The sequence below is a fragment of the Eptesicus fuscus genome, chromosome 21 (assembly GCF_027574615.1).
Source record: "Eptesicus fuscus isolate TK198812 chromosome 21, DD_ASM_mEF_20220401, whole genome shotgun sequence".
Classification (NCBI taxonomy): Eukaryota; Metazoa; Chordata; class Mammalia; order Chiroptera; family Vespertilionidae; genus Eptesicus; species Eptesicus fuscus.
In genome coordinates, this window is record NC_072493.1 from 790,694 (window position 1) to 817,960 (window position 27,267).

The 27,267-nt window shown below is 60.7% G+C and overlaps 1 protein-coding gene across 4 annotated transcripts; it reads right to left on the reverse strand.

Moving 5' to 3' along the window:
- Positions 1-1,342: 1,342 nt before the first annotated feature.
- SLC12A3 (solute carrier family 12 member 3) lies at positions 1,343-27,251 on the reverse strand. Of its 4 annotated transcripts, none has more exons than XM_054710443.1 (26): positions 26,970-27,251; positions 26,398-26,529; positions 25,033-25,108; positions 24,280-24,375; positions 23,899-24,038; positions 23,456-23,566; positions 22,260-22,371; positions 21,947-22,077; positions 20,508-20,592; positions 19,293-19,447; positions 18,924-19,031; positions 18,312-18,435; positions 17,482-17,583; positions 16,514-16,669; positions 15,824-15,923; positions 14,776-14,887; positions 14,420-14,560; positions 13,477-13,583; positions 12,275-12,357; positions 11,182-11,246; positions 10,551-10,641; positions 9,515-9,626; positions 8,267-8,353; positions 7,617-7,752; positions 6,357-6,424; positions 1,343-1,773 (listed from the first exon to the last, which is right to left on the reverse strand). In XM_054710443.1, exons 1-26 carry the CDS (start codon positions 27,249-27,251, stop codon positions 1,632-1,634), a joined length of 3,054 nt encoding a protein of 1,017 aa, XP_054566418.1. In that variant the 3' UTR covers positions 1,343-1,631. The 4 variants fall into 4 exon arrangements, with proteins under 4 accessions (XP_054566418.1, XP_054566416.1, XP_054566417.1 ...); XM_054710441.1 differs by having other exon boundaries at positions 10,551-10,652; positions 11,169-11,246; XM_054710442.1 differs by having other exon boundaries at positions 26,398-26,532.
- Between the last annotated feature and the right edge of the window lie 16 nt (positions 27,252-27,267).

Below are 27,267 nucleotides of genomic sequence, written 5' to 3' on the forward strand. Positions count from 1 at the left end.
AGATTGTGGTTTTATCTTATCTGGAGTTGGGGGAGGGTGGTCCCTGGTCCACTGAGTGGCTGAGGCAGGCGCCCTCCCGAGGCCCCCAGGGAGCGGGGCTCTGTCCCCACGCAGTCAGCTCAGCCAGGCGGGTCACTCTGGGAGTCCTGCTGAGCCTGAGCCCCGAGAAGGGCCAATGTCCTTTGGTCCTAACCCTGCACAGCCGAGTGGGTGCATCAGGGGCTGGGAGGGGGCTGGCCTTGCCCCTCCGCCACCCCGTCTACGGGAAAAGGCCCAGCCAGGCGCGTCCGCCAGCGGCTCGCTTCACGCTACACACGTTCGCCCAGAACCGAGATGCCTTGCGGGAGCCTCACCCACCAGCACTGGAGTCTCTACACGTTCATTCTGCTCCTGCATCCAAGCTTGGTTGGTGCAAGCATTCTGGGGTGTTCAGTCCCGGGAACCCAACACCTGTGCATGAACAAGGCCCATCTTCCCCAGGTTCTCAACTCTGACCCCATTCTACGGCACCCACAAAGCACGGGCCCTACCTCTTTCCAGTGGCTCCTCCTCCCATCCTTCACCCGACCTCGGGCCCACAGGCACCTTTCTGATCCTTTGTCCAATCTTGCACCCCCAGCTCTGCTTCTCCGTTCCTGACCCCCCATACCTGCATCCCTAACCAACCATCAGCCTCCATCCCCAACCTAACCTAAAGCTGAACACCTGGCACCAGACGCCCTAAATCCCTCCCCTCCCTGGAAGCTCTTTCTGGATACGCCGCCCCCGCCCCCAATACACCCCCCGAGTGTTATTTGTTAGCTCTCCTTTCTCCCCGGGGGGGGGGGGGGGGAGGATGGGAAGGGCAGTGAGGCCATCAGGACCTTTCTCATATCAGCTTTTGTCGAAAAACCTCAGGGCACAAAGGAAGGTCTATGCTGTTTTTCAAACCGGGGTCACCCCCATTAGTGGGTCCCACACTCATGAGTGGATGGCAACCAATAGTCAAAGGAGAAGGAGAATTAGAGCAGCAAATATCGGTGTGTCACCTGAGTGCGGACAAGTGTGTAAAATATCCCAGGCTTGACGTAAAATACATTCCTCACTGTGGGCTGCAGCCCTTAACAGTTTGAAAGTCCCTGGTCTCCCAGAGAAGCAGGCAAAACACCGAAGACACATTATTATTGAAAGCGCAGGGGGTGAGAGGTGGTTAAAGAAATCTGCATTGTTATGGAGGTTCCAGGAGCCCTGCATCCCTCCGGTGAGGGCTACAGGTGTGTGTATGGGGGCGCCCCTTCTCCTGACCTTGGAGGCAGGCAGGCATGGAAACGTCTGCACAAACAGCCAACACTCTGACTCAAACTTGTCTATAAGTCAAAGATAAAATCTTAATTTGCTGTCATCAAAATCAAAAGAACTTAAGAGGATGATGGATCCACCAGAGAAATTTCCCCCCAGCTTCAAAGGCTCCTTCTCCAGCCCATAAAACAAAGGCCGGAGGCCAGGTCCGAGGGGAGTGGGGTCCGGCCAGAGTTGGGAAATCTGCAGCGTCTTCAGTCAGATCCTCGGGTGGGCGGAGCACGGCCTCGTCCCCTGGAGAGGTGGGTGTCCCGGGCACCCTCAGCCTCGGGCAGGCGTGGCCACGCTGGGAGTTACTGGCAGTAAAAGGTGAGCACGTTTTCCTGGTTCCCTCGGATCAGGAGGACGGGAGGGCGGAGGTCCTGGGACAGCGTCTCCAGCCAGGCCATGTACAGCGAGCTCGGGCACTTCCCCTTCCTCCCGATGGGCAAGGTGCTGAGGGCCGGGAAAGGCAGGCAAGGAGTGAGCCCGGGCCTTCCGCACCCGCCCAGCTCGCGTTGGCTTTCTGAAGGGCAACTCTGTTTAGTGACCCCTTCCACGCCCTTCTTCCCAGCCACCCCAGAATGACCTGTCACCTCCCTACAAGCACGACTCTAAGTGTGCTTGTAGGGAGGTGACAGGTCATTTCTGAGTGAAGCCATGGCCTGTAAGGCACCATGGTCTGGTCCCCACCAGCCTCCCGGATCTTACCTCCTCCCACCCTCAGCCTTGCTCACAGCCCTAGAGCACAGCGGCTTTCTTATCACCCCTGGAAAAAATGCTCCTGCCCCAGGGCCTTTGCACCTGCTGCTCTCTCCACCTGGCAGGCAGCGCCCCCAGCTCTTTATCTGATTGATTCCTTTGAATCATTTAGATCCTGGCTCAAGTGCACCTGCTTCCCTGGTAACCCCCCCCTGCCCCCCTACAGAGCAGCTCTCCCATCTCTATCACATCACCCTGTGTCATTGTCTCCACAGCACTTCACACTCTCAAAACCCTCCATTCATTCATTCATTCATTCATTCATTCATTCATTGTCTCCCCGCACTAGAATGGATGTTCACTCATGAGCAGGCGGGTCTGTCCTATTCACTACCCCTTCTCCTGCGCCTAGAACATGCTCCGATCAGTTGGGATGTTAAGTGGGTGATCCCACCGCTCAGGCCACTCCAATCAGGCCAGCCTTGCCTCTCCAGCCACACACCCGCCTGCGGCCACAACATGACACCTTCACACGCGTGTCCTTGTCCCCCTATAGGTGAGGCCCTGGGAGCAGGTCTCCGCCCTCGCCCTGGGAGGGCCCCTGCTCCAAACTGCAATGCTGCCCAGGAGGCTGCTCAGCCATATCCTCATGGCTGCTTCAGGCAGGGACTTCTTTCCCGTCTTGAAATTCCAAGACTGCATCCTGATGCCACAGCTGGCCTGCTCTCGGCGCTGGGAGAAGCCAGCGGCTCAGAGCCAGCCGGGTTCCAGGAACTGGGGGCCGCAGCACCTTACATGGGGCTGCACATCGGCAGGTTTTGTTTCAGCTGAACCTCAAAACAACCCGGGGGAGAAAGCAGGGCCCAAAGCGGGGACGCCGGGCAGAAAGGATGGTGCCCGTGACGCTGGCGTCAGAGAAGCCTTCTGAGTCGGGCGTTGTCACGCCGTCAGCCGTGTGGCTTTCACAGACGGCTCGCTGCCCGAGCCGCGTTCTCTGCCCTCGAGCGAGGACACACATAGCTCCCTCCTGGGGTGTTTGTGAGCCCGAGGAAGACGAGCACTCGGAGGGCCCCTCGCCAGCGTTCATCCCATCAGCAGCCGTCCTCATCACTTGTTATTACGGACCAAGCTGGTGAGTGGCGGAGCTGGGACTTGATCCAAGGTCCTGGGACTGTCCACCCCAGCTGCCTCCGCTCCCTGCAACCCCCACTTCTGCTGAGAAGGGAACCGAGGCCTCTACACAGCTGCTCCTTATTTAAAACCCCACCCTCAAAGGCTTCACTTGGGCCTGGCTGGCGTGGCTCAGTGGTTGAGCATCGACCTATAAACCAGGAGGTCATGGTTCGACTCCCAGTCAGGGCACATGCTCGGGTTGCGGGCCAATCCCCTGTGTGGGGCGTGCAGGAGGCGGCCTACCAATGATTGTCTCCCATCATTAATGATTCTCTCTCATCATTGATGTTTCTCTCTCTCTCTTTCTCTCTCTCCCTTCCTCTCTGAAATCAATAAAAAAAATAAAGCTTCACTTGGGACACTACCCTCTTTTAAAAAGCAAGGTCCCAGGACTGGGCAAGGCAGGGGGCACAAGGACATTTAGTTACCGAGTGTCACCTTAGTTGGGATGAGTTAGTGACTGATGACTCTCTGGGGAAAGGGAAGTGGGCATATTGAAACCGAACTTCCTGATTTACGTTATGCCAAAGGCTGAAAATGCCCTCTGGGGGCGATCACAACATTTTCAGGCACTAAATTCAGAAACCTCCCAGGTCATGAGGGGACGGGTGGCTGCGTCTCAGGGCGGGGGACACCCCTCACTCCAGGGGGGCAGCGCCAGTCCCTGACAGGCTAGTCTAGCTCACAGGAAGTGAGAAAAAAAGCCACTCGGGGCAAGGGACTTTTTGTTCAGAATTGCATCTCTTAGCCACAAAGAAAGGCCGCGTTGGATCTAACCTACATGCAAAACCGGTGACCCTGCGTCAGAACCGCTGTCACAGTTTCAAAGCCCAACCCCCGCTGCACAGCTGTGAGGCCCCAGGCAAGTTGCTTAACTTCTCTGAGGCTCAATGTCCTCATCTCCAAAGTGTGTGTGTGTGTGTCTCTGTGTGTATGTGTGTGCACATGTGTGTGCGCGTGTGATTGAACCTGTCAGACACTCAAGGTGTTGGGCCTGTGTGTGGCGGGCGGTTAAAATAGAGCCACTTCATAGAGTTTTGAAAATTAATCAGGCCCAATACCTTGAGTGTCTGACAGGCTCTATCAATGCATGCTGCTTGTTATCTTGATTATCACTATTTGGCTTTGAGGAGGGAGTCTGTATAGGAAAAAGAAGGGTCTAGACCCCCAAATTAGACCAGAAATAAGGTTGTCGATCCGGGCAGAGCTTGCTGGGCTGGCTGTAGGCTGGTTCCGCGCAGGTTAAGCGGAACTGAAACCGGCCACAATCAGATAAAGGCAGCAAACAACCAAATTCTGCCTCAGCCCTGCTCTGGAGCATGGCCCCCTGGGTCTGAAGATGCTGGGAAATGGGATTCCGTCCTGTTACTGAGGCTTGGGGGAATTTCTGTTTCCTCAGAATTTCTAGGGAATGCAGGTTTCTGGAAGGAATGGAGGAATTTGCCATTGTCCAGACCCCTGAAGGTGGGGCGGCAGTCTGGGTTGGAGATTAGTGTGAGTGTGTGTGAGTGTGTGAGAGTGTGTGAGTGTGTGTGTGAGAGTGAGTGTGTGTGCGTGTGTGTGTGTGTGTGTGTGTGTGTGTGTGTGTGTGTGTGTGTGTGTGAGTGAGTGTGTGTGAGTGTGTGAGTGAGTGTGTGTGTGTGAGTGTGTGTGTGAGTGTGTGTGTGTGTGTGTGTGTGTGTGTGTGTGTGTGTGAGTGTGTGTGTGTGTGTGTGTGTGTGTGTGAGTGAGTGTGTGTGTGTGAACATCGCTAACTGCCAGGGGCAGGTCCACGTTTACCTAAAAGGGGGAGCGGCCAGGCGCCACCACCGCCAGGAGCCTCTGCTTATCACACGTGGACTCTCCCGTCTCTGCCCACGGCCAGCCCCAGGCGGACACGTGTCCTGAGGACGCACGGCCACCTCGCTGCTGTCAGAGCCACCCAGAGCTCTTCCCCTCTACTTGGTGTATAAGATGCTCAACGCCAGGAGCGGACACGCAGGCTCTTCCGCCAGACACAGCCGCGGGGTTTAGACTCCCTGCCCCAGGACCTGGTTCTTCCTCCCGCCCCCCTTCCTTCCTTCCCTCCTTCCCTCCCTCCCCCCTTTCCTTCCTTCCTTCCTTCCTTCCTTCCTTCCTTCCTTCCTTCCTTCCCTCCCCCTTCCTTCCTTCCTTCCTTCCTTCCTTCCTTCCCTCCCCCTTCCTTCCTTCCTCCTTCCCTCCTTCCCTCCCTCCCCCCTTCCCTCCCTCCTTCCCTCCCTCCCCCCTTCCTTCCTTCCTTCCTTCCCTCCTTCCCTCCCTCCCCCCTTCCTTCTTCCTTCCTTCCCTCCTTCCTTCCTTCCTTCCTTCCCTCCTTCCTTCCTTCCTTCCATCCTTCCCTCCCTCCTTCCTTCCTTCCTTCCTTCCCTCCTTCCCTCCCCTCCTTCCTTCCTTCCCTCCCTCCTCCTTCCTTCCCTCCCTCCTCCTTCCTTCCTTCCTTCCCTCCTCCCCTCCCTCCTTCCGTCCTTCCCTCCCTCCCTCCTTCCTTCCTTCCTTCCCTCCTTCCTTCCTTCCCTCCCTCCTTCCTTCCCTCCTTCCTTCCCTCCTTCCCTCCTTCCCTCCCTCCCTCCTTCCTTCCTTCCCTCCCTCCTTCCTTCCTTCCTTTGTTCCTTCGTTCCTTCCTTCCTTCCTTCCTTCCTTCCTTTGTTCCTTCCTTCCTTCCTTCCTCCTTCCTTTCCAGTACCTGGTTCTTTCTCCCTTTCTTCCTTCCTCCCTTCCTTATTTTTTAAAGTATATTTTTATTGATTTCAGAGAGGAAGGGAGAGGGAGGGAGAGGCGGAAATATCAACGATGAGAGAGAATCATTGATTGGCTGCCTCCTGCACGCCCCACACTGGGGATTGAGCCCCACAACCCGGGCCTGTGTCCTGACCGGGAATTGAACCGTGACCTCCAGTTCATAAGTCAACGCTCAACCACCGAGCCACGCCAGCCGGGCTTCTGCTTTTTTTGCTAGCAATGGCCCAGTAAACACTTAAAAAAAAAGACTTCCGCCCTGTGAAGTTAAGACTTCTGTGTAAGGGCACTCGGGTGAGACTGTGGGGCAGACACGGCCCTTCTGCCTCACGGGGGAAGAAGGCTCAGGTCCCAGCAGGGCCACCCTCCCAAAGCCGCCACTCTGGGCGCCAGGCCCCTCTGCTACTCACATGACCACGAGCGCAGCGTCGCGGGAGTGATCCAGCAGGATCTCATTCAGCCGCACCTGCCGCAGGGACTGGGCGAGGGAAGGCCAGCGGTCACGGCCCAGGTCCTCAGGGGCATCCCCACCCAGCCCGGCCTCCTCCGCGATTCAGACAGGATCCGTCTCCTGCCTCCGAGAAGCCTCCTTGCCTGACCTCACGACCACGGGGGGGGACCACCTTACGTGGTGTTGGGACAGCGGCTAGTTCAGCATAGAGAGGGCTGAGCAAGGCGCTGACTCCCTGGCCCCACTGTCTCCATCCGTGAAATGCGTATGCGGCCACCCCAGGGGCGCGGGGAGGTGGAGTGAACAGGCACCTGATACGGAGGACCCAGCAGGGGCGGGACCACCCTCCATCACAGGGTCGGGAGAACCTCCTTTGGACTCCCAGCTTTCCCCAGGAGCTGGGTGTGCCTCTGGCAGGGCCTCTGCTGATGGGCCAGGGGATCCCCAAAGCTTGTGTGGGGCCGGGGTGTGGGGGGGACTCCCGCCCAGCCCAAGCCTGTCTCCAAACTGTCCAGAAGTGATTGGCACCTGAGTCTGGCAGCAGACGGACACCCATTTGAGAGAATGGAAAACTGAGGGTCGTGAATGAGCCTAGTCAAGGCTCCCGGGCCTCACGTGACTACACGAGGGAGGAGGCATTCCTGTGGGCGCTGCCCTGTGGCCTGAAGGGTGTTCAGCATCATCCCGCCCTCCGCTCACCACGTGACAGCAGCACTCCCACCCCCGGGTGACACTGTGATCCCCGATCCCCGAACCTCAGAACAGCCGCGGTGGCCACCCGCTCCTTCAGCCCTGACGCAATCCTGAGGGTGCTGTGTGGGGAGGGGGTGGCCACGGCCGTGGCTGCATCGGGGGCGGGGCCTACAGGCCCAGGGGAGGAGCCAGGCCTCCCACCTGTCTCACTGCCACCAGGCACACAGGTCCGGGGAGAGAGGGAGGCGGCTCCGGGCCGGCCATCGCCGTGGCGAGGGGGCGTCAACGTGGGCAGGAGGACCAGGACCAGCCAGGATGGCTGAGTTCCACACCCACAACCGGTTACCCTCAGCGCCCCAGCGACTGCGGCTTGAGGATGCCTCCAAGGCTGGGTGTGAGGGGGAGGGGGGCAGGGCTGGGCAAGGGGAGGGCGTTAAGGAGGCTCAGGACGCCCGGGCCCAGGGTCCTGACCCGGGAAATCGCCTCCACCGCTCCCCCAGCAAGGAAGGCCCTTCTCCCTCTGCACCTTGACTCTGTTCCGGTTCATCTCCTCGTCCGAGATCTTCCAGGGGCAGTCCCGCCGCATCTCGGCCACCGTGGCCTCGTCCTTGAAGCCGTCGTTCAGGCGGAAGGGCGCAATCATGTCCTCAAAGCGCTTGGTGCTGGGACAGAGCGAGCAGGGAGGCCGGTAAGAGGGCCTGCTTTCCAGGCCCCAGTGAGAACTCCAAGAACAGTCGGGGACCTGCTAGAGGCAACCAATCGATGTGTCTCTCACTTCGATGTTTCTCTCTGTCCCTCTCTCTTCCACTCTCTCTAAACATCAATGGAAAAACATCCGCGGGTGAGAAGTAACAACAATAAAAACACTAAAGAACACTGGCTCTGGCGGCAGCTCTCGGTGCCTCCGCCCGCCCGGGGAGCTTCCGGCAGAGACCAGAGCTCTGATGTGCAAAGGAGGAGCCAAACCGGAAAAGGAACACCTGCAAACGCCCACCCTCCCTGCTGTCCCATGAGCCGGGGCTAGGCGGGGAGGACAGCGCCCCTGCCCTTGGCTCACGGGAGAGAAAGGGGCGATTGCAGAGGGGTCACAGGGCGTAAGCCGGCCCTTCTGCCTGCCCTCCCCCCCCCCCCCCCCCCGACCCCGCCACCACCACTCCCTGCCCCCAGAGGACTCACTGCTCAGCCCGCGGCTTCTGGTTGATGTCCGGAAGGATGTGAACTTCCTGGAATCCCAGTCGGAACTTGCTCAGAAGAGAAATGATTCTGAAAGATGGAGATTTTAAAAAATATATTTCTTTTCACTGATTTCAGAGAGGAAGGGAGAGGGAGAGAGATAGAAACAGCAATGATGAGAGAGAATCATCGATCAGCTGCTTCCTGCACGCCCCACCGGGGACGGAGCCGGCAACCCCAGCATGTGCTCTGACCGGGAATCGAAGGCCGCCGCTCCACCACTGAGCCATGCCCGGGCAAGATGCAGATTTTTTTAAATATAGAAATATTTTTAATGTATCTATTCATTCCACAAATTGTTATTGCTTGCCCGCTGAGGACACAGCAGTGAGCAAAACAACGCAAATCCTGCCCTCATGGACTTTCCATTCTAACCTGAGCGGGGGTGGGGGAGCGGGTGGGGGCAGACAATAAATAAATTCTGATAAGGCAGGTCAGCTGACGACGAGTGACATGGAAAAGTAATTGAGCAGTACCTGTGACCAGCTCTGGGCTAGCACACCTCCCATTTTAATGTGTCTACACATCTGATCAAAGAGGCGACCAATAAAACCCAGTGTCACCAAATTCTGGCTGGATGCCGGCGCCTGCCAAGCCCCAGCCAGGCCCGCCTTCTCGAACTTGGTAGGAGATAAGCATGGGCCCCCGAGCAGAGATCCCTTCTGCAGAGTCAGCCACCACGTCGGAGGAGAACTGTCACTATTCCATAGAATTTGCTGCCCAGTCTCCTGGCCACTGCAGTCACTCGTGGCCTGGCTGTGGTGGCTCAGAGGTTGAGCGTGGACCTAGGAACCAGGAGGTCACAGTTTGATTCCCGGTCAGGGCACATGCCGGGTTGCAGGCTCCATCCCCAGCAGGGGGCGTGCAGGAGGCAGCCGATCAATGGTTCTCTCCCATCGTTGATGTTCCTATCTCTCTCTCCCTCTCCCTTCCTCTCTGAAATCAATAAAAATAGATTTGAAGTCACCTCTTGTCTCACTAGGGATGGCAACCCAGCCGTGGCGGGGACATGGCCCTGCGGATTCTAAGCTCTGCCTCATTTCCCAGGAGGAGGGGTCTTTTCCAGCCTTCATTTCACACAGGTTCCTCCTTGAGCAGGTGTGCATTTTAAAATGTAACATCCCTCCCTGTCATGGCCGGGACTGGGGCGTCTGCATCTTATCAAGGGGACACAGCCCGCTCCCCACTTACGCCTTCCTCTCCTGGTCCATCCTGTTGATCTGGCCGCCCACGAACACTCGGATCCTACATTTGCTCCATCTCTTCTTGCGGCCCAGGAGGTAGGGGATTAGGAGGGTGAGGCCTGGCAAGGAGGGTCCCGGAAATCAAGAGGAAAATGCTCTCAGGGTGGAGCTCTCTCTGGGTTCTCACCAATTCCCATCTCCAGACCTCAGTTTGCCCATCTGTATAATGGGCATGCACACAGGGCTCTGTGGGCTCGGGTTTATTTGGCCTGCACTATGTTTTCAAATAAGTGAGCTGGCATGTGATAATTGAGGGATTTCACTTAAAGTCAGAATCTTGGGCATTTCTTGAAGATTGAAAATTTGACCAGTGGGTGGGGGCCCTCAGACCTCCCTGTCATCTCTCCACACAAGGCCAAGGACCGGCTGCCACTGGTGACTGCGTAACCTCAGACAAATTATTTCACCACTCCGGGCCTCGTCTCCCCCATCTGTAAAGGGGGTTAATAAGAGTTCCTACCAGGGGCTGCCTTAGGTGAGGTAAGTGCTCAGTCAAGGTGGCTGTCACCCATAGAACATAGTCTATCAGAGCAGAAACATCAGAGGGCGGGCCGACAGAGCGGACTCATGGTTTTAAGAAGAAACGGGAGAGAGCGAATTTCTGTGGGAAGTCAATATTCCGGAGCTTTCCTGGCACCAGCGCCTTCCCCACTTATGTCGTGTGCTGCAACCCTGAGCCCATCGAGCCTGAAGGTCCCAGCTCACGCTGACATGGCTCCTCCCTGTAAGTCCCACTTGACAGCTGACAAGCTGGGGACCAACAGAGGAGCCCAACGAGGCTCCCCCCAGCCCAGGGGCCCCGGTCCCCGCTTTGCAGGGCTCTGAGGTCCCACCAGAGGCCGTGTCAAGAGCGGCCAGGAAGGGCAGGCCAAGAGACAGAGGGCTGCGGAGGGAAGACGGCTGGGGAGAACACGTGTGTGTGTGTGTGTGTGTGTGTGTGTGTGTGTGTGTGTGTGTGAGAGAGAGAGAGCAGGGGCGCTGACCTCCGTCGTCGAACAGCCAGTAGATGTCGATGGTCTTCTTGCCCTGCTCCGACTGGAAGATGGTGCTGGCCTGCTCCTCCCGCACCAGGGCCTCGGGGTCCACTGAGGAGCGGAGGGGCGGTCACCAGGGGCAGCTCATTCCCACCCGCGTCTGCCTGCGACAGCCAGCCGCCCTGGGCGGTGGACTGGCCGTCCTGGGGGCTGTGCACCCTCTGAGGGCATGCCTGGGGGAGGGGGTGACTCAGAGCACCCCCAGTGACCCCTCACAGATGCCCCCAGCTCCTGCCCTGTGGGTTCCCCTGCCTCCCAGAGTGGTGTGGGGGTGGGAGTGGGGAGGAGAAAAGACTGAGGGGGAACCCTGTCCCTCCCCTGACATGTGAGCACGGCCAGAGAGCCTTGAGGGGGTGGGACACAGGCCCCAGAGCCTGCTGGGTGGGTTCCCACGATGCCCAGATGCCCCGACAGGTCTGCAGTCATCAATACTGCCCAGCCACCCCACCCCCACAGTTACCGACCCCAGAGGTCTCAGGGGCCCCTGCCCTTGGCCAAGCTCCCCTGCGGCCCCCACTAGCTGTCACCCAGGGAGGAGCCCTGGGCCTGAGCGGGCTGGGGACTGACGTGTGCCAGAGACAGATGGCCGGGCCCTGGTGGCGCTGGCTGCCTTGCCGTCCTCGGCCGGGTCAAACACGGGGTTAACTGCAAGAGAGGGACCGCACTGTGTTCCAGACTGTCCTCCCTGGACCCCCGGTTCTTTCTCCTCCTTTTGCAAGGAAGCAAGTCCTGACACCCCACCTTCCAGATCTGACCTGACTCTTCCCGCCCCCGCCCCACCCGCTTGCTCTGTCCCTCAGGCAGCCCCCTCCCCGCAGCCCTGGCGGTGGGTGCCCCGGAACCAGGAGCGCCTTCCCCCGGGGCCCCTGCTCAGCAGAAGGCCCCCAGCTCAGAGAGGCTGCTGGGCCCCGCCTGCGGCGGTGACACTGTCTGACGAGGGTCCTCTGCGTCTCCCAACAGCACGTCTGCTCCCCAAGGACCGACTTAGTTTTGCTCCCTCTGCACCCCCGGCGCCTGGACCAGCGGCTGGAGCCTGGCCGCCGCTCTGCGCTAACGCTCACTGAGTGCCCGGGCCCGGGCCGGCCGGCCTGGCCTCCGTGACAGGCCCCAGGCCCTGCCTGCGAGAAAGCGGCCACCCCTTCCGTCCCCTGGGCCACAGCCCCTGTTTGTTTTCATGCATGTCGTTTCTTTCGCATGAACTGAGTCTGCACAGTCATACGTGACTTTAAACGCTAAGCACATCCCTACTCCGTGCCCAGCGATGGCCTTGGAGACCAAAACGTCCCGTTTCCATGCCTCGTGTGGTTTCCTATTCCGGTGTCACCCGGGCACTCCTCTCCCCTGTCCGGGTCCCCTCGATCAGGTCCTTCTCAGCCCGTCGGGTCACTGAAGCACTGGCCGGCCTCAGGCAGCTCGGAGGCCTGGTCTGCCCCCAGCGGGAAGCGTGACCTTGAATGGAACACGCCCCCCCTCTGGGCCTCAGTTTCTCCATTTGGAAACCTGATGAGCTCTAAAGGACCATGAAAAGCCGACTCTCTAGGAGTCCGTGGCCTTCATTCCTAACTCACCTTCCCCTCTCTTCCCACCACCACTTAAAAGAAAGTAGGTTCTAGAACTCTCCGGGGCCCTGCTCCGGTGTTGGCCGGGCGCCGAGCAGCGGGCCGTGCACTCACTGTGTGCCTGCATCACCTCCGAGACGTTGAGCCCCTCGCGCATCCTCAGGACGCACACTCCGTAGTTGAAATCAAAGGCGTCGCTGGAAAGAAAGGAGGTGGAGTTAGGCTCCTGCAGCCCCGGCCCCCAGCCCCCCGAAAACCAGAGGTGTGGAGCTGGCCTGCCTCCCACCATCCCTTTCTCCTCCCTGGCCTCAGTCTCCCCATCTGTGCAATGTGCAGGCAGCCTGGAGGGTCCCCAGGACCCACCGGCTCTGCGGTTCGCACTGTGGATCCCAAGGGCCCTGAACTCAGCGGGAGCGGAGTCAGACCAGTCTCCGGGCCACACCCCGTGCTCCTGATAGTTTGGCAACAGCGGTGGGGGGTTACTACCTCATTTCACAGCCACAAAAGCCCAGTTTTGGGGAGTGACCTGCCCTTGCTCACACCTAAAGAAGGGGTTGTCCATATGGATCATGTACACTTAGTGCAGGTGGACACAGACCCCCGGCCCCCCGTTAGGGCTGATCTAACAGGCTAAGCCCCGCCCTCTCTGGACTCCTCTGATCGCACGTCTCTGGGACAGGGACCTTTCAGGGGGTGGCCTCGTGGAATGCTGACGCTGGGGGAGCGGAGAGCCGGCGTCCCGCCTCCTGCTGTAACTCCGAGAGGCAGCTGAGAGGCCGGCTCAGTCTGCAGCTGGCTCTGAGCAGACCTGGGACTCAGGCTGCCCCAGGACTGCACACTGCCTCTCGGCACCACATCAGTGCAGGAGAGCCGCTCAGACGGGCATTTCCTGGACGCTGCACAGCAAGAGCTCAGTGAGGAAGGGTGTGGCGTTACCCCAGCCATTCCCCACGCTGCCGCCTCCACAGAGGCCTGTTTCGCCGCCTGCTCCGAGGTGCTGTCCTCAAGCTGGCTCGCAGGCGGGCGCAGGGTTTTCACCGAACACCCACCCTGCAGCTTCTCCGTGAAACCGGGAGGCCTGGCCATGCCAGCGTGCTTCTTCCTGGGCACGCCGCCTGGAGCCGGAGGCCGTCTCCAGCTGGCCAGTCCCCCGCTGCCCGGAGCCCCACGCCTGGGCCGCTCTGCTCCCTGTGTTACCTGCTTAACCCCTTTCTCAGCTTTGAACCGTCTTAGTCACCACTGCTCCCCTCCACCTCCCAAGGCCCAGAAACCCCCAGGCCCAAGGGCCAGCCCCGCCCCGCCCGCCCCGCACTCACTGCAGGATGCCGATGTAGTCCTCCACCGCGGCCGGCGGCGCCGACTGCCAGTTCGTCTTGAACCCGACCACCAGGACGTCCGGCTTCATCTTCCCCAGACCCACGGCCTGCGGCGGGAGGGCGAGGCGGGGCATCAGGCCGCACCCCGGCCTGGTCTGACTAGGGTGGGGCTCTGGGCCCGGCTGCTCTCTCCACCACGTGGCAAAGGACCCAGGAAATACACCCCCTGGCCCAGGGTCCTGTCTGCCTGGACGCACCCTGGGAAAGGCAAAGCGGCTGCCACAGCCATCCCTGCGGCCTGTCCCCGCCCGGCTGGCGACTGGACCGGCCCATCCGTCCGGGACCATCCCAGCGCCCGTTCCTCTCCCCAGTTATTCCTCATGATAAGGGACTTGCACTAGGCTGCCAAGCTCGGCATGCTCCTGGGTCATCTAATCCATGTGTCTTCGATAGTTCCCTGGTTTTTTTTATGTTCAAAATATTATATAATATTTCGAGGTGAAATTCAGGTAACAAAGTTAATCATTTTAAAGTGTAAAATTTGGTGGCATAACCCCAAAAGAAGACCCTACATGTTCTTCTTTTTTAGTTTTGAGAAATCTTTAAAACGATGAAAAGGGATTTCCATATATTGAGTCAGAATTAACACCTGTCATTTATCTATGCAGCCCATTTCACAGATGAGAAAACTGAGCAGTAAAATGACTGGCCCAGGGGAATGTTCTCGACCTTGATCTGCGTGGTGGTTTCCTACCACTGAGTCGTGTCTGCATATGAAAACATTTATCAAACTCTACACTTAACATTTTTTTCACTTTGCTGTTGGCAAATTCTATCTTTAGAAAAACACTCCAGAGGGTCCCAAGGCAAGAAAGGTGGGCTCCTGTTGCAGCAGCGGGGTCTTCAGCCCCGGACGCCCTGCCCCGGCCACGCCGAGCCGCACCTGCATGAGAACCTGGACCCCGCTGCGCAGGTCCTCGGCGAGGACGTCCGAGTAGAAGGCCTTGATCCTCCTCTTGTTCAGCCACTTGGTGTGCCCGTTGGCGATGGCCCGCAGCTCAGGCATCCTCTGTTTGCGGGGTCCCTGGGCGGGGGGTGGGGGGGGGGGGCAGGTGACATCAGAAACTGCCTTTGCCCCTGGCCTGAAACTCGGCCCCTCTCTTGCCCTGGAGGCTGCCCGCTGGGCGGGACGCAGGGGAGTGAGGGGGGGAGGGGGAGGGGTGTCCCGTGGGTGGACACCCCGCCCCAGGCCCCTGAGGAGCACAGCCCCACCCCAGCCCACCTCCAGGGGGCACTCACGATGAGCACGTGCCCGCAGACCATCAGGCTGAGGTTCCGCGTGAAGGTGCCCACAAAGTCCACCAGGGCCGGGCGGAAGTTGGGGGGCCCCGTGAGCACCAGGCACTGGGGGCTGAGGAGGGGAAGGGAAAAGGGGTGAGCCGTCCGGACGGAGCCCACGGGGCCCAGATTCCCACCGCCTGCTGGCCTCCCTCCTAGAACCACTGCGTGGCCTCCGGGAGGCCCCTGCACAGCGGACCTCATCTTCCCGCCGTGACCCAAGGGTGGCTTCGGGCCCTGACAGATTCCGTGGTGGCCGCCACCCCGGGCCTCCTTCGTCCTTCTGCTCCGCCACCAAACGCTCCACTTGGCGAACCACCCTTGTTACTCCTCCCCGCGCTCCTGCCCAGCCCAGGTGGTGGTGGGAGCGTAAAGATGGGGTGGGCGGCCTGTCACGTACCAGCTCCCTGTGTCGGCACCTGGGTGGGTGGCTCAGCCTCTGAGTCTAGAGGCAGCCCAGGGTCATGGTCAAGGGCCGCTACCAGACTCAGTCAGACAAAATTGGCCACTCCCGGTGTGGCCTGGGGCCGGTGCCTAACCACCCTGGGAATGGGGTTAGTCATTCCGTACCCTCAGGGGCTGTGGGGGGACGTAGGGCACTTGCGCAGTAACAACATCAATAGAACCGATCGATCGTTAGCATGCGATCTGGCGGGAAGGGGGGGGAGGGGCCCTGGGGGCAGCATGCTCCTCCCTGAGGAGGGAACCGGCTTTGCAGAGGCTCGTCAGTCAGTCAGCCTCTCGGCTCCTGTGCGGACATTCCCCCGCCTGTCGCCCTGACGGAGCCCTCTGCGCTGCAGAGCATCTTCTGAGATACAGAAGGGTCACCCCTCTCGCTGGGTCCCCTTGGTTGGCAATGTCAACCCCGTCCCCTGACCCCCAGGCGGGGCACCTCTGTTCCCTCTCTGGCGGGGGCTGTGCCCACCCTGCGTCTGCCCTCGTCGGCGGACAGCTCTCGGCCTGGAGCCCCCCAGGCAGGGACGGGGGTCCCGGCGCCGGCGCTGCTCACCGGTAGTTCTTGATGTGATCCTCCGCCTCGTTGAGGCCCACGGAGCAGCTCAGGGCCATGTTGTAGGAGCCGGCCTGCACCGAGGAGCCCCAGTTCACCTCTGGGGGGGGGGGGGGGGGAGGTCAGAACCACGGGGAGAGGCAGACACGGGGGCGGGGGAGGCGGGGGCATTCTTTAGGACCCAGCACCCAGGGGAGCAGGGCCGCCTGGCACCTGTTCTTAACCTTTGCACATGCCGTACGGCTACCTGCTATACATCAAGTATTGAACTCTGCCGAGCGGTGCCCTCCCTTGACAAACAGACCTTGGCAATGGCCTGAAGGCCACGTTCAGATGTAGAATTTAGGTTTCCCTGGAGCTCTGCACCCGCCCCCAGGTGGCTGTCACCCAGCATCCTTGCCCGCATGCACGCAGACACCCCTGCACACGGGCCACCCCTCGGCCACGCTCAGGCCTAGTGTAACCAGGGCCCACTCCCAGGAGGACGGGCCTGGCCAGGCGGGGCCCTGGGTGCCCAGGGGAGGGTCCAGAAGCGAGGTGTGGCTTTCAGTGGGCACAGTCCCGTAGGCCCCTCCCGCCACGGGGAGCCCGGAGCCCGGCGCGGGGCCCTGAGCTGGGCTGAAGGGTCGGACGGCCTGCTGGGGGGCCTCGGGGGAGGGGACCCTGGGCCCTCGCAGCCCGACACCGCACCTGGCTTCTTGTAGACGACGTAGAGCAGGAGGGAGAGGACCACGCCGATGGCGATGAGGGCCGCCCACCAGGTGAGGAGGAACATGATGACCACGGAGATGACCGCCCCGAACAGCGCCGCCCACTTGCTGTAGTACCGGAAGGAGGGCCGCCACCCTGAGCGGGGACGCAGGTCAGTGGGCACGCTCGGCCGCTGGGCAGGCCTGGGTGGCAATGCCAACAGGGCCCAGGGCCGGGGTCCCAGCCTGTGCCCACCCTGCCTCCTGGGGCTGGGCCTGGGGGGCCCGGGAGGACCCCATGCCGGTCTTGTCTGCCACGTCAGCAGGCGACACCGAGGAGGCAGCCAGCTCCGGCCACAGACGGCCACGAGACATCAGCGTCAGCAACAGCACGGCTCCCGCGAGTGGGGCCGAGCCGGTGAGGTGGAGGGCAGGGAGGTGCTCTGCCCGGCTCCACACCGCAGCCCACCCAGGGCCACCGCGAGCGACAGCCGCCGGGCACCACGCCGGGCACCACGGCCCAGGGTCTGTAGAAAAGGCCGCCCCGCGACCAGCCCGCCAGCAAAGTGGGGCTAATTAGCTAAGTCTTCCTCGAGACTCGTGACTGCCACCTGCCAGGAAATGTTATCATCAACACTCAAACCCGTGACACCTGCGAGCGGGGCCCCCTGGAGTTGTGCAACGTGCAACCTGCAGCAACCCCGACTGTGGCCGGGCCAGTTCCCTTCTTTTTCTGGGGCTCAGACTGCGGACTCCGGTGAGACTGGCTGTCCGTTCACCCAGGACGGTGCACACTGTGAGGCTGGGTAAAGGGCGGCTACTATTATTCTGTAAATGGTGCCTTTCATTGGTTTGGATTTGAGAGGTGACCTTGGTCCGCCCACCTGCATTCAGGACTCCTCTCCCCGCCCCCCACTCCGTCCCAGAGCCCCAAGTGCCGCCTCCGCTGGAGGAGGAGGGGCTGCTCACCGGGGGAGTTGGTGATGGAGGCGTGGAAGCAGCTGAAGTTGATGAGGGCGTAGGAGCACAGGAAGAAGTTGGAGATGATGGGGGCGATGGTGTTAAGCTCGGCTTCAGGGACCCAGGGAGAGAGGACAGCCTGTTGGGCAACTCTGCCAAGGAGCCACCTGGCACCGCCCTCCAAGCGTGGGGCACCCCAGACAGGCCTCTGAGGCTCAGCGAGTCTCAACCTTCTCATCTGTGGAATGGGCCCAGCCTTTGGAGAAGCTCAAAGGGCCAGTGTTTTGTTAACTGTCGAGTGCCAGCTTTTAAGGAGATAGAGAGTGACGTGAGAGTAGACCCCATCCTGAGATGGGGCGACCAAGGACAGGGGCCGTCACCGTTGTGTGACCACAAGTTACAGTAAGAAATGCATTTCACAGCGTGACCCAAGACACACGTCGTCTTTGATCTGAAACCCTGAGACCGTATCACCGTCCCCCTACAGCGGAAGCTGCTCAAGACCCGCCCCCTGCATCCCCGGGCACACTGGGAATCCTCGTCTCGGGGCTGCTTGTGGGGTTCCCCAACAAGACAAGCACCCTGTCTGCACAGGGTCCCACTGAATGGCCACAGGAGCCCCGCCCAGAGCTTCTGAGGTCACGCCTCCGTCTGAGGTCCTCCCAGACCCCCCAGATCAAAGGACATCAAATCCCAAGCAGGGGGGCCCCTCAGGGCACAGCCAATGCACCGATGCTTCTTACGCAGACACCGGCCAGGCCGGCTGGGCACTGGGCACACGGGTGAGCAGCAGGGAAAGGAGCCCTGCCCGTGGCCCTCGGACCCGGGCAGCCGCTCACCAATGATGATGAAGGCCACGGCGATGGCGTAGGCCAGCAGGTAGCCGCGGATCGGCTCCTTGTTCTTGCCGTAGCCCTTGCCGAAGAAGCCGATCAGAGGGTACAGCTGGTCCTCGCACAGGCACTGTGGGCACAGGACACGCGCTCAGCCTGCGGCCGGGACCCCTCCTTCCTTCCTCGCCCTGCCTCTCCCTGCAGCCGCCTGGACCCCTCCTTCCTTCCTCGCCCCGCCTCTCCCTGCGGCCGGGACCCCTCCTTCCTTCCTCGCCCCGCCTCTCCCCTGCAGCGCCTGGACCCAGAGCTGCTTGCTCCCTTGGACCTGGCTTCTGTTAAAGGAGTGACCCGCCCTCCTGCTCCCCAGGAAGACAGTGAAAAGGGAAAGTGAGAGGGTGGGGGGCAGACAGGATGCCAGGCTGCACAAGGGAGAGTTTGGGTGGGAAACGCACCCCCCCCCCCCCACAAGGCACTGCTTCCTGCAGGAGCTGGCTCGCCAACCCTTTACTCCAGTCTGGATGCCTGTCACCTGTCACCTCCCGGCCTCTGTGGCATCCCCCGGGGACCCCTGCACCGGGGCCTCCTGGGTACCGACCAGCCCCCCTTCCGCAGCCTCACCTGGAAGACTTTGGCGGCCGAGACGAGGCAGGCCAGGGCAGAGGAGAGGGTGGCCCCGAAAATGCCGGCTGTGATCAGAGGTGCAAAGCCGGACACCATGCTCATAGTCTGCAGGGACCCGGGGTTCAGGGCAGGCATGGGGGGGACAGGCCGGAGCCCCCACCTGGGCACTCCGGTCGCCTCTTCTCACAGGGCTGGGTCCTGACGCCTCCATCTGAGCCCACAACCATCCCCCGGGACCCCAGTGTCCACCAGGCAGGGACTGAGCCCAAACCTCTTCCCCCCATGCCTGGGCCCAGCCCCCCAAACCATGCCTATCCTCGGCAGCCCCTGGGTCCCGTGGGGCTGGCCTCCCGGCCGGCCCGGTACCTGGTAGTAGTTGATGAGGCCGTAGTGGCAGCTGCGCTGCTGGGCGCACTCGGTGAAGTTCCAGCCGTAGCCGCAGGCCAGCCCCTCGCAGGCGCCCAGGCCCGGGGTCACCGTGTCATTCAGGTTCCCGGAGGCGTCACGAACCACGCAGGAGCCTGAGGAGGAAGGAGGGCTGGGAGGTCTGCTCCCTTCCCTTTGCTCTCCTCTGTCCCACCCCCAAAATGCTGGCCACTTCTGCAGAGAGGGAGATGCTGCCGATGCGATATGACGATGACGACAATAATAACAATAACAATAATAATAATAATGATAGTGAAGACACTGATACTCGCTAACACACAGGAGCACCTACTGTGTGCCAGGCACAGGCCTGGGAAGCAGGTGTTACTAGTACTTTTATTGTCTCACTCCAGAGGCACAGCGCGCTCAGGTGACCTCTCTGAGGTCCCAATGTCCTCCTTAAAGCAAAGGCCCGGGCCCCAGACCTGCCTGCTGTGACCTGGCCCGCGTCCCTTGGTCATCGGTGAGTAGCTTCCCTCACAAGGAGCAAGAACCCCCGTGGGGGTCTCGGGGAGAGGCAGGTGACAGCAGCTCGGGCCTGGGGCGAGCCCGGCTCCACCGCTTCCTGTTTCTGCTGCGGCCAGCACCTTCTCGCTCGCTTTCCTACGCTTTGTCCTCCATTGAAATCTTCCCTCCAGAGGACAAGAATGTCCCCTCGCCGCTACGTGATTGCTCTTCCTGCCGTCGGAACATGGTTTCCACACCCGGGGATCTGTAGCCTCGGACTTGAAGGAACTGAAGGGCCTGGTCTGACCCCCGCCCCCCCCATGGAGATGTTCTGGTCACCACAGGTGCCCTCAAAAGAAGGTCCATTCCAGGCCGGCGTGGCTCAGTGGTTGAGGGTCGACCAGGAGGTCACGGTTCGATTCCCGGTCAGGGCACGTGCCCGGGTTGCGGGCTGGATCCCCAGTGTGGGGCGTGCAGGAGGCAGCCGGTCCATGATTCTCTCTCATCATTGATGTTTCTATCTCTCCCTCTCCCTCTCCCTTCCCTTCCTCTCTGAAATCAATAAATATATATATTTAAAATAAAATAAAAATAAGGTCTAAGCCTCTACTTCTTGGGGTTGCAAAGTCCTCCCAGCCCAGGTCTCCCTGTTAGAGATCTGAACCCCACGCTGTGACCCCCCTCCGCAGCGCTCCGGGCGCTACTTACCGATGGTGGCCGAGATGGCCAGGTAGGAGACGGTGGTCCAGAAAATGGCCATGAGTGTCCCCTTGGGAATGGCGATGGCGGGGTCCTGGGAGGGAGGCAGAGCGGCATCAGCGATCCCAGCCCCGGCCCTTGTCTGAGGCTCGGGATGGGGCGCAGAGGAGCAGGGACTTTGCAATTGGGGGCTTACAGGAGGACAGGCCACCACCAAGGTCAGAGGGCTGAGACCTCATCCAGGCCCCGGGAGCCCCGGGCGGGGAGAGGACTCCAGCCGCTCCAGGCCGGTCCGTTTTCTGTCGGCTGTCGCCACAGGCCCCGGGGGAGGCGGTGCGCAGGAAACACCCGCTCCCAGCTCTCGTGTGCTACGTCCCCACTCACCGCTCCACACACACGTGGACTGAGCGCCTCGTGTGTGTCTGAGCCTCAGCCGCACAGAGACAGTTAGGCCCTGACATCATTACTCTAGGGCAGTGGTCTGCAAACTGCGGCTCGCGAGCCGCGGTTTGCCGCTCTGTTGACTAATGAGTTTGCAGACCACTGGGATAGGGGCTTAATCACAAGAACAACAACGGCCTGTAATTATTGGAATCGAGAGTCTAGGTCAGTGGTTGGCAAATCGCGGCTCACGAGCCGCCCTAGGACCATGTGCTGATGGCGGCGCCGGGACAGATGTAAGGATGGAGGTGTTATTTGAAAGCGGAACAGACTGGCCCTAGCTGGTTTGGCTCAGTGGAGAGAACGTCGGCCTGTGGACTGAAGGGTCCTGGGTTCAATTCTGGTCAAGGGCACGTACCTCAGTTACTGGCTCGATCTCTGGCCCTGGTCAGTGTGCGTGCAGGAGGCAACCAATCGAAGCGTCTCTCTCATCATTGATGTTTCTCTCTCTCCCTCTCCCTTCCTCTCAGAAATCAATAAAAAACATTTTTTTGGAAAATGAAAGAGGAACAGACTTTGTGAGGTAAAGAAACAAGGGCAGGGGGTCTAAGAGGGCGGGGCAAAGGCGAGCGGGGGGACAGGGCAGCACGGCAAAGCAGCAGAGCCTGGGCTGGGGCGGGTCATGGCAGTGGCGACATTGACCTTGAACACCGAGCCGAGGAGCCTGCCTGCATCTAGACAGCGGAGGGCCCTGGGAGGATGTCAGCCCAGCAAAGATCTGTGGGATCCGGCCTGAGTTTTGGAAGGTCAGGCTGGGTCTGTCTTCCCCTTAGGCTGACTCCCAGGAGCGAGGGAGGACACTAGCCCATTTTGGGGGTGGCCCTCAAGGCCTAGAGGGTCATCGATGCCGACCGACAGCCTGAGAACTGAGCGGAGTGAGCGGCATGGACTTGGACTGAGCTGTGTTGGGCTGGACTGGAGTTTAGGTCTGCCCCGGGGTGCCAAGCTCAGCGCCCCGGGGGACGCTGGTAGGGAGGGCCAGGAAGAGGGAGGGGGGGCGCTGCTACCTTGAGGTCCCCGGAGATGTTGGCCCCCGCCAGGATGCCTGTGGCCGAGGGGAAGAAGATGGAGAACATCCCGAAGAAGCTGCCGTCCGGGCCCCGCCAGTCGGGCACCAAGTTCTGGACAAAAATGTCCCCTAGGAACCAGGGCCCGAGTCAGGGCTTCGCCGCTCACTGGGCCGGCCGGGCAGGGAGGGCGTTCCGGCGGCAGCTCCTGGCAGGGAGCCCGGGATCCCATCCTCCCGGGGCCCACAGAAGAGGCCAGCTGGGCGGGCAGACTGTCCCTGTCCCCGTGGGCAGGGCCCCAACCTGCACGTACCCCGGTAGCTGAAGAAGCCCCTGGAGGCCTTGTCCTCGGACGGGGGGATCAGCGTCCCCACCAAGTAGTTGGCAAAAGAGACCATGATGACCATGAAGAAGAGCACCTGGGCCTGGGGGCAAAGGGCCAAGAGGTCAGATGGCCTCCCCCCACTCTGAGGGCACCCCAGCAGGGAAGAGCCCGCTCAAGGTCTCTCTCTCTCATTCATTCATTCACTCACTCAGTCATCATTCATTCATCATCACGCTGCATGCTCTCTTCTAGGACTTAAGCTCACACAAGGCCCTTGTCTTGCTGAGAGAGAACATGAGTCTAGAGTGAGAACAGGGCTGTGGCGGGGACTGGTTCGGGAGCTACTTGAGCAGGGTGGCCTGGAAAGGGGTCTTGAGGGTCCTAAGGAGAGGGTGATGGGGCAAAGCTTGGTGCACTCAAGGGGCGGCGAGGAGGCCAGTGTAGCTGGAGGTCAGAGCGAGGGGGAGAGAGGAGAGAAGGTGGGGGCCAGGTCTGGCCAGGCCTGCCAGCTGCAGCCCAACATCTGTCCTCCCCCCATTTCCCCGCTAACCCTCTGACTGCTGGCTGGAGAGGGTCAAATGAAGACCACGTTCCCCCAGAGCCCTGCCGCTAGGGGTGGCCATGAGGCCGAGTTCTGGCTGGTGGGATACGAGGGGAAGGGATATTTCCTTTCCTGCTGCCTGGACTGTGGGCGTGGTGGTGGGTCCTCATGGACCATGGGTGAAGGTCACACCCCAGGGGTAGAGAGGCCACAGGAGGGAAGGAATCTGGGTACCTGAGCCCCAAGAACCAGGGACACCTGGGCTGTTAGAAGAGAGAGAAATGAACGCCTCTTGTTTAAGGCCCCTTCCACAGGGTCTGCCACAGCGGCAGATCTTAAAGCCTTGCTAATACAGATAAGAAGAGGTAGGCCCAGATGGCGTGGCTCAGTGGTTGAGCATCGACCTATGAGCCAGGAGGTCATGGTTTGATTCCCAGTCAAGGGCACATGCCCGGGTTGCAGGCTCGATCATGCAGGAGGCAGCCCATCAGTGATCGTCTCGCATCATTGATGTTTCTATCTCTCTCCCTCTCCCTCTCCCTTCCTCTCTGAAATCAATAAAAACATGTATTATAAAGAAGAAGAAGAAGAAGAAGAGGCTCCACGTGACACCCCAGGTCCCTCTCCAACACCCCGGCCTCACCTTGGACTCCCACTCCATGCCGGCCAGGGAGATGGCCAGCAGCGCGGTGACGGTGACCACGCCGATGATGCGGATGTCGTTGACGGGGTCCACGATGGGCGAGCCGTACTCCTGGGGGAGGGGACAGGCCGGCCACGTGCTGCCCTTGAGCACCCCGCCCAGACTCCTCCACCTGAGTCACCTCACTCTGGGTGACCTCTCCCAGGAAGACACCGACCCACACACCTTCCCTGCCAACAGACCCCCCAGAACAGCTGCTGGGGCCGGGGCAAGTGGCCCTCAGGCAGCACGCAGCCCCGAAGGGGACTCTGGGGATGGCCTTTCCTCGATGGGGTTGTCACGGCACCCACAGCCATCCGACCGCGGCCAAGGAAGGCCCGCCCGCTGGGGTGAGGAGACGGAGAGGCGGGGCTCCCTCTGCCCGGGGTCAGCGCTGGCCTCACCTGGAGCAGGTCCCGCACCGTCTCTGCGAAGCCCACCGTGTGCATGGCCACGCCCACCGCGTTGGCGAAAGCAAAAATGAGGCCGATGGAGCCCCCGAGCTCCGGGCCGAGGCTCCGGGAGATGAGGAAGTAGGTGCCACCTGTGGGGGCCAGAGCCAGGAGCCATGAGCCCAGCGGAGTCAGCTGGCTGGGGCGCAGAAGCGAGGCTGGGAGAGGGGACCACGGGCGTCCCGTGGGTGGGCGGAGCCCGAAGGAGCAGCCTCGGTGCCCCAGTTTGGGTTGGGGGTGGGGAGTGGTTCAGAGACCATTCCCAGGGTGAAGTCTGGGGGATCTGCAAGAGGAGGCGGGTGGGGAAGGGTAGCAGTGGGGTGGGGGGCCCACCTGACTTGACCTTGCCGTTGGTGGAGATGGCCGAGATGGAGAGGCCCGTGATGGAGGTCACCGTGACTGACAGCAGGATGATGATCCAGGTCAGGACTGTGGGGGTGGGCGGGGACGTGGTCACCCCAAAACTCAGTCGGGGCATTTCCCAGGTAAAGGAGCCATGTGAGAAACCCGAGTCAGCCAACTGATTTGCCAAGTAACTGAAATCGCTTCCCTTCTCTGAGCCTCTGTTTACTTATCTGGAAAATGGGTCCCTGCCCACCTCCCTGGTCCATCAGGGAGCTACTGAGCCAACATGTAAAAGATCATTAGGAATGGGAGGGAAGGTACCCTCCTTTAATAATAAAACATAAGGTAATAGTTACCATTTGACGAGCACCTCTGGGTGCCCGGTCCTGTGCTGTTCACGTGCACCATACAAACCCCACAACAGGTCTTACCACCCCCCTTTTACTGATGAGGAAACCGAGGCTCAGAGAGGTTAAAAAACTTGTCCAAGGTCACACAGCATGGCACAGAGCTAGCATCTGAACCTGTTCTTTGCAGAGTTTGAGCTTCTAACCCGGGTTCTCTGTAGTAGAATTTGGCTCCAAGAGGTTAAGAGACTTGCTGAGGGGAAGAGCCCTGGACTTGCTGACTCCGTGTCCCGTGCTCCTCTGCCACACCACCCTGCCCTCTGTCCCTGCAGGGGACCAGGGTCTCTGCAGCCCACGTTCACGCTCACCTTCCCCTCCCGCCAAGGACACTCACCAATGCCCGCCTGCGCCGTAATCCACGGGAGCCGCAGGTAGAGGATCACACCCCAGATATTGAGCATGCAACGGATCTGGGAGGAGAAGGGGAGTCAGAGGCCACGGGGGCGGGGGGGGTGGGGGGGGCCAGAGACCCCAAGGCTAAACACACAAGTCCCTGTCCCCAGTCATGGCACGGCATCAGGCGCCTGGGCCTGGGGGACATGGGTCCTTTCTTTGCTTTAACCACGTCAGTGCCCTCTGGTTGTGTGGGGCAGGGGCATGGGCTGCCCACCACTTTCCTGCCCTCTCACTGGGGCCTGAGGGTGGGCCGCAGCATCACCACCCACCCCTACTCCCAGCCCAGGACCCCCAAGGGCCAGCCGTTGGTGCAGGGCCCGGCATTTAGGGGGAGATTAGCCAATGCTAGCTGCGCCAAGGCCCCCCACACAGGCAGAAATCGGGCCTCGAGTTGCTGTGACTTCAGCCTCCAAATTTAAAACAGCCGGAGGCCTTGGCTGAGGCTGAGTCCCAGGGGGAAGCGCTGCCCCGGCCAAGTCTTGGGGAGCTCTAAGGCCCTCCATCTGCTCGGAGCTGCTGAACGGGCCGGGCCGGGGCGTGGGGCTCTGTTCTCCACGGACTCCACAGTCCGGGAGGGAGATCCAGAATCTCCGTACGCGCCTCTGGGGTGCTCACGGGTCCCACGGAGAAACGGGGCACAGCCAGCAGGCAGCTCGGCAGAGTTAAGGTCAGAACCCAGGCCCACTGCCTCCCAGAACAAGACGAGAGCTTTGTCTTACATCTCATGCCACCCCCTCCAAATGGTCCCCTAGTGTCTTCCAAAGCCAAGTTCACGTGTTCCTTTGCTGTCTGGAGACTTCCTGGTGCTCTACCCTACAGCAAACTGGGCCCTTCCCATCATGGAAAATGAGAAAAACACGTTTGTGGATTTGTGTGTTCGGTGCTGCCCTCTGGTGGCCTTTTGGGGAAAATGCCATTTCTTCTAACATCTCCCAGGCCGGCACTGCTCCAAACACTTTACATCCATTAACAGGTTTAATGCTAATTATTTCACAAATAAGGAAACGGAGCCACCGGTTAAGTAACGTGTCCAAGGTCACAGGACAAGTAAATAGCCAAAAGGAGATCTGCCCCAGGGAGTAAATGGAGGTCAGGAAGCACAAAACCAGAGAAAATGGGCTGGGGGAAACATGCAGATGGGGAAACAGAGGCGCGGGATGGGCTTGGGGCCTGAGGGTCAGAGCTGAGGCTGGGCGGAGCTCCATGCCCCACCCTCGCCCCCGGACACCCTGTTTGCAGCGCACTCACCATCACCCCCTTCACCCACCCTCGCCCCCGGACACCCCGTTCACAGCGCACTCACCATCACCCCCTTCACCCAGCCGAAGCGCACTGGGCTCTCCTCGCTGCTGGCGCCCGCCCCGTCCTCCACCAGCCCGTCCTCCTCAGGGCTGGGCCGGCCGTCGATGGCCAGGGCGTGCAGGTGGCTGCCTTCCTGCTGGGAGCCCAGAGGCCGCGGTGAGGCCGGCAGGGGTCGCAACAGTGCAGCTCCCACCCTCCGCCCTCCACAGCCCAGCCCCCCAGGCAGCAAACCCAGCAGGGCTCTTCCCCGTGCAGACCTTCCCCCTCCTCTCTCCTCTCTCCATCTCTTTCAGGGCTGTGCAACCTCTACTTGCATGCTTCCACGGACGGGGAGCTCATCACCTCTCTAGGCAGCCCTCGTCGGCGTAATTGGGTTGCCGAGGACCGGGCAACGCAGATCACAGGTACCCAGACCTTCCCACTCCCATGTCCACGGTTCATTTGGGCCTCTCGACCCCTGAGGAAGACACTAATCCTCATGGCATAGGTGACAGAGCTGAGGCTCAGAGAGGGTAGGTAACTGGGTCAGGTCACACAGCAGGGAAGCGGCCAGTCTTCGGAGGCGATGCTTACCTTCAGGAAGGAGTGCAGGTCAGCCAGTGTGGGCCGGACCTTCCGGGGCTGGCCGGGCAGGGTGCTGTGGGCATAGTGCTCGTAGGCCGGCACCACATCCATGGTGTTGTAGCCGAAGGTTCGCATGTACAAGGTGCTGCCGTGGGTCAGGTGGCTGGGGTGGCTGCTGTCGTAGGCGGCCGGCGGTGGGGACTCATCGCTCCCCAACAGCGTGCTAATGGTGAAGCGCCCACTGCACAGAGTGGGGTCCCCCGGCGTCTCCGGCCTCGGCAGCTCTGCCATGGTGGCTCTGGGTGGC

What these genes read in the sequence shown, in the direction of transcription:
- SLC12A3 (XM_054710439.1), bottom strand. Translation starts at nt 27,251, where the DNA reads ATGGCAGAGCTGCCGAGGCCGGAGACGCCGGGGGACCCCACTCTGTGC. An exon ending in GATCACATCAAGAACTACCG is followed by an intron (nt 14,888 to 15,823) that starts GTGAGCAGCGCC and finishes TCCCCTCCTCAG; the next exon opens with CCCCCAGTGCCTGGTGCTCA. An exon ending in TGAACCGGAACAGAGTCAAG is followed by an intron (nt 6,425 to 7,616) that starts GTGCAGAGGGAG and finishes TCCCTCGCCCAG; the next exon opens with TCCCTGCGGCAGGTGCGGCT.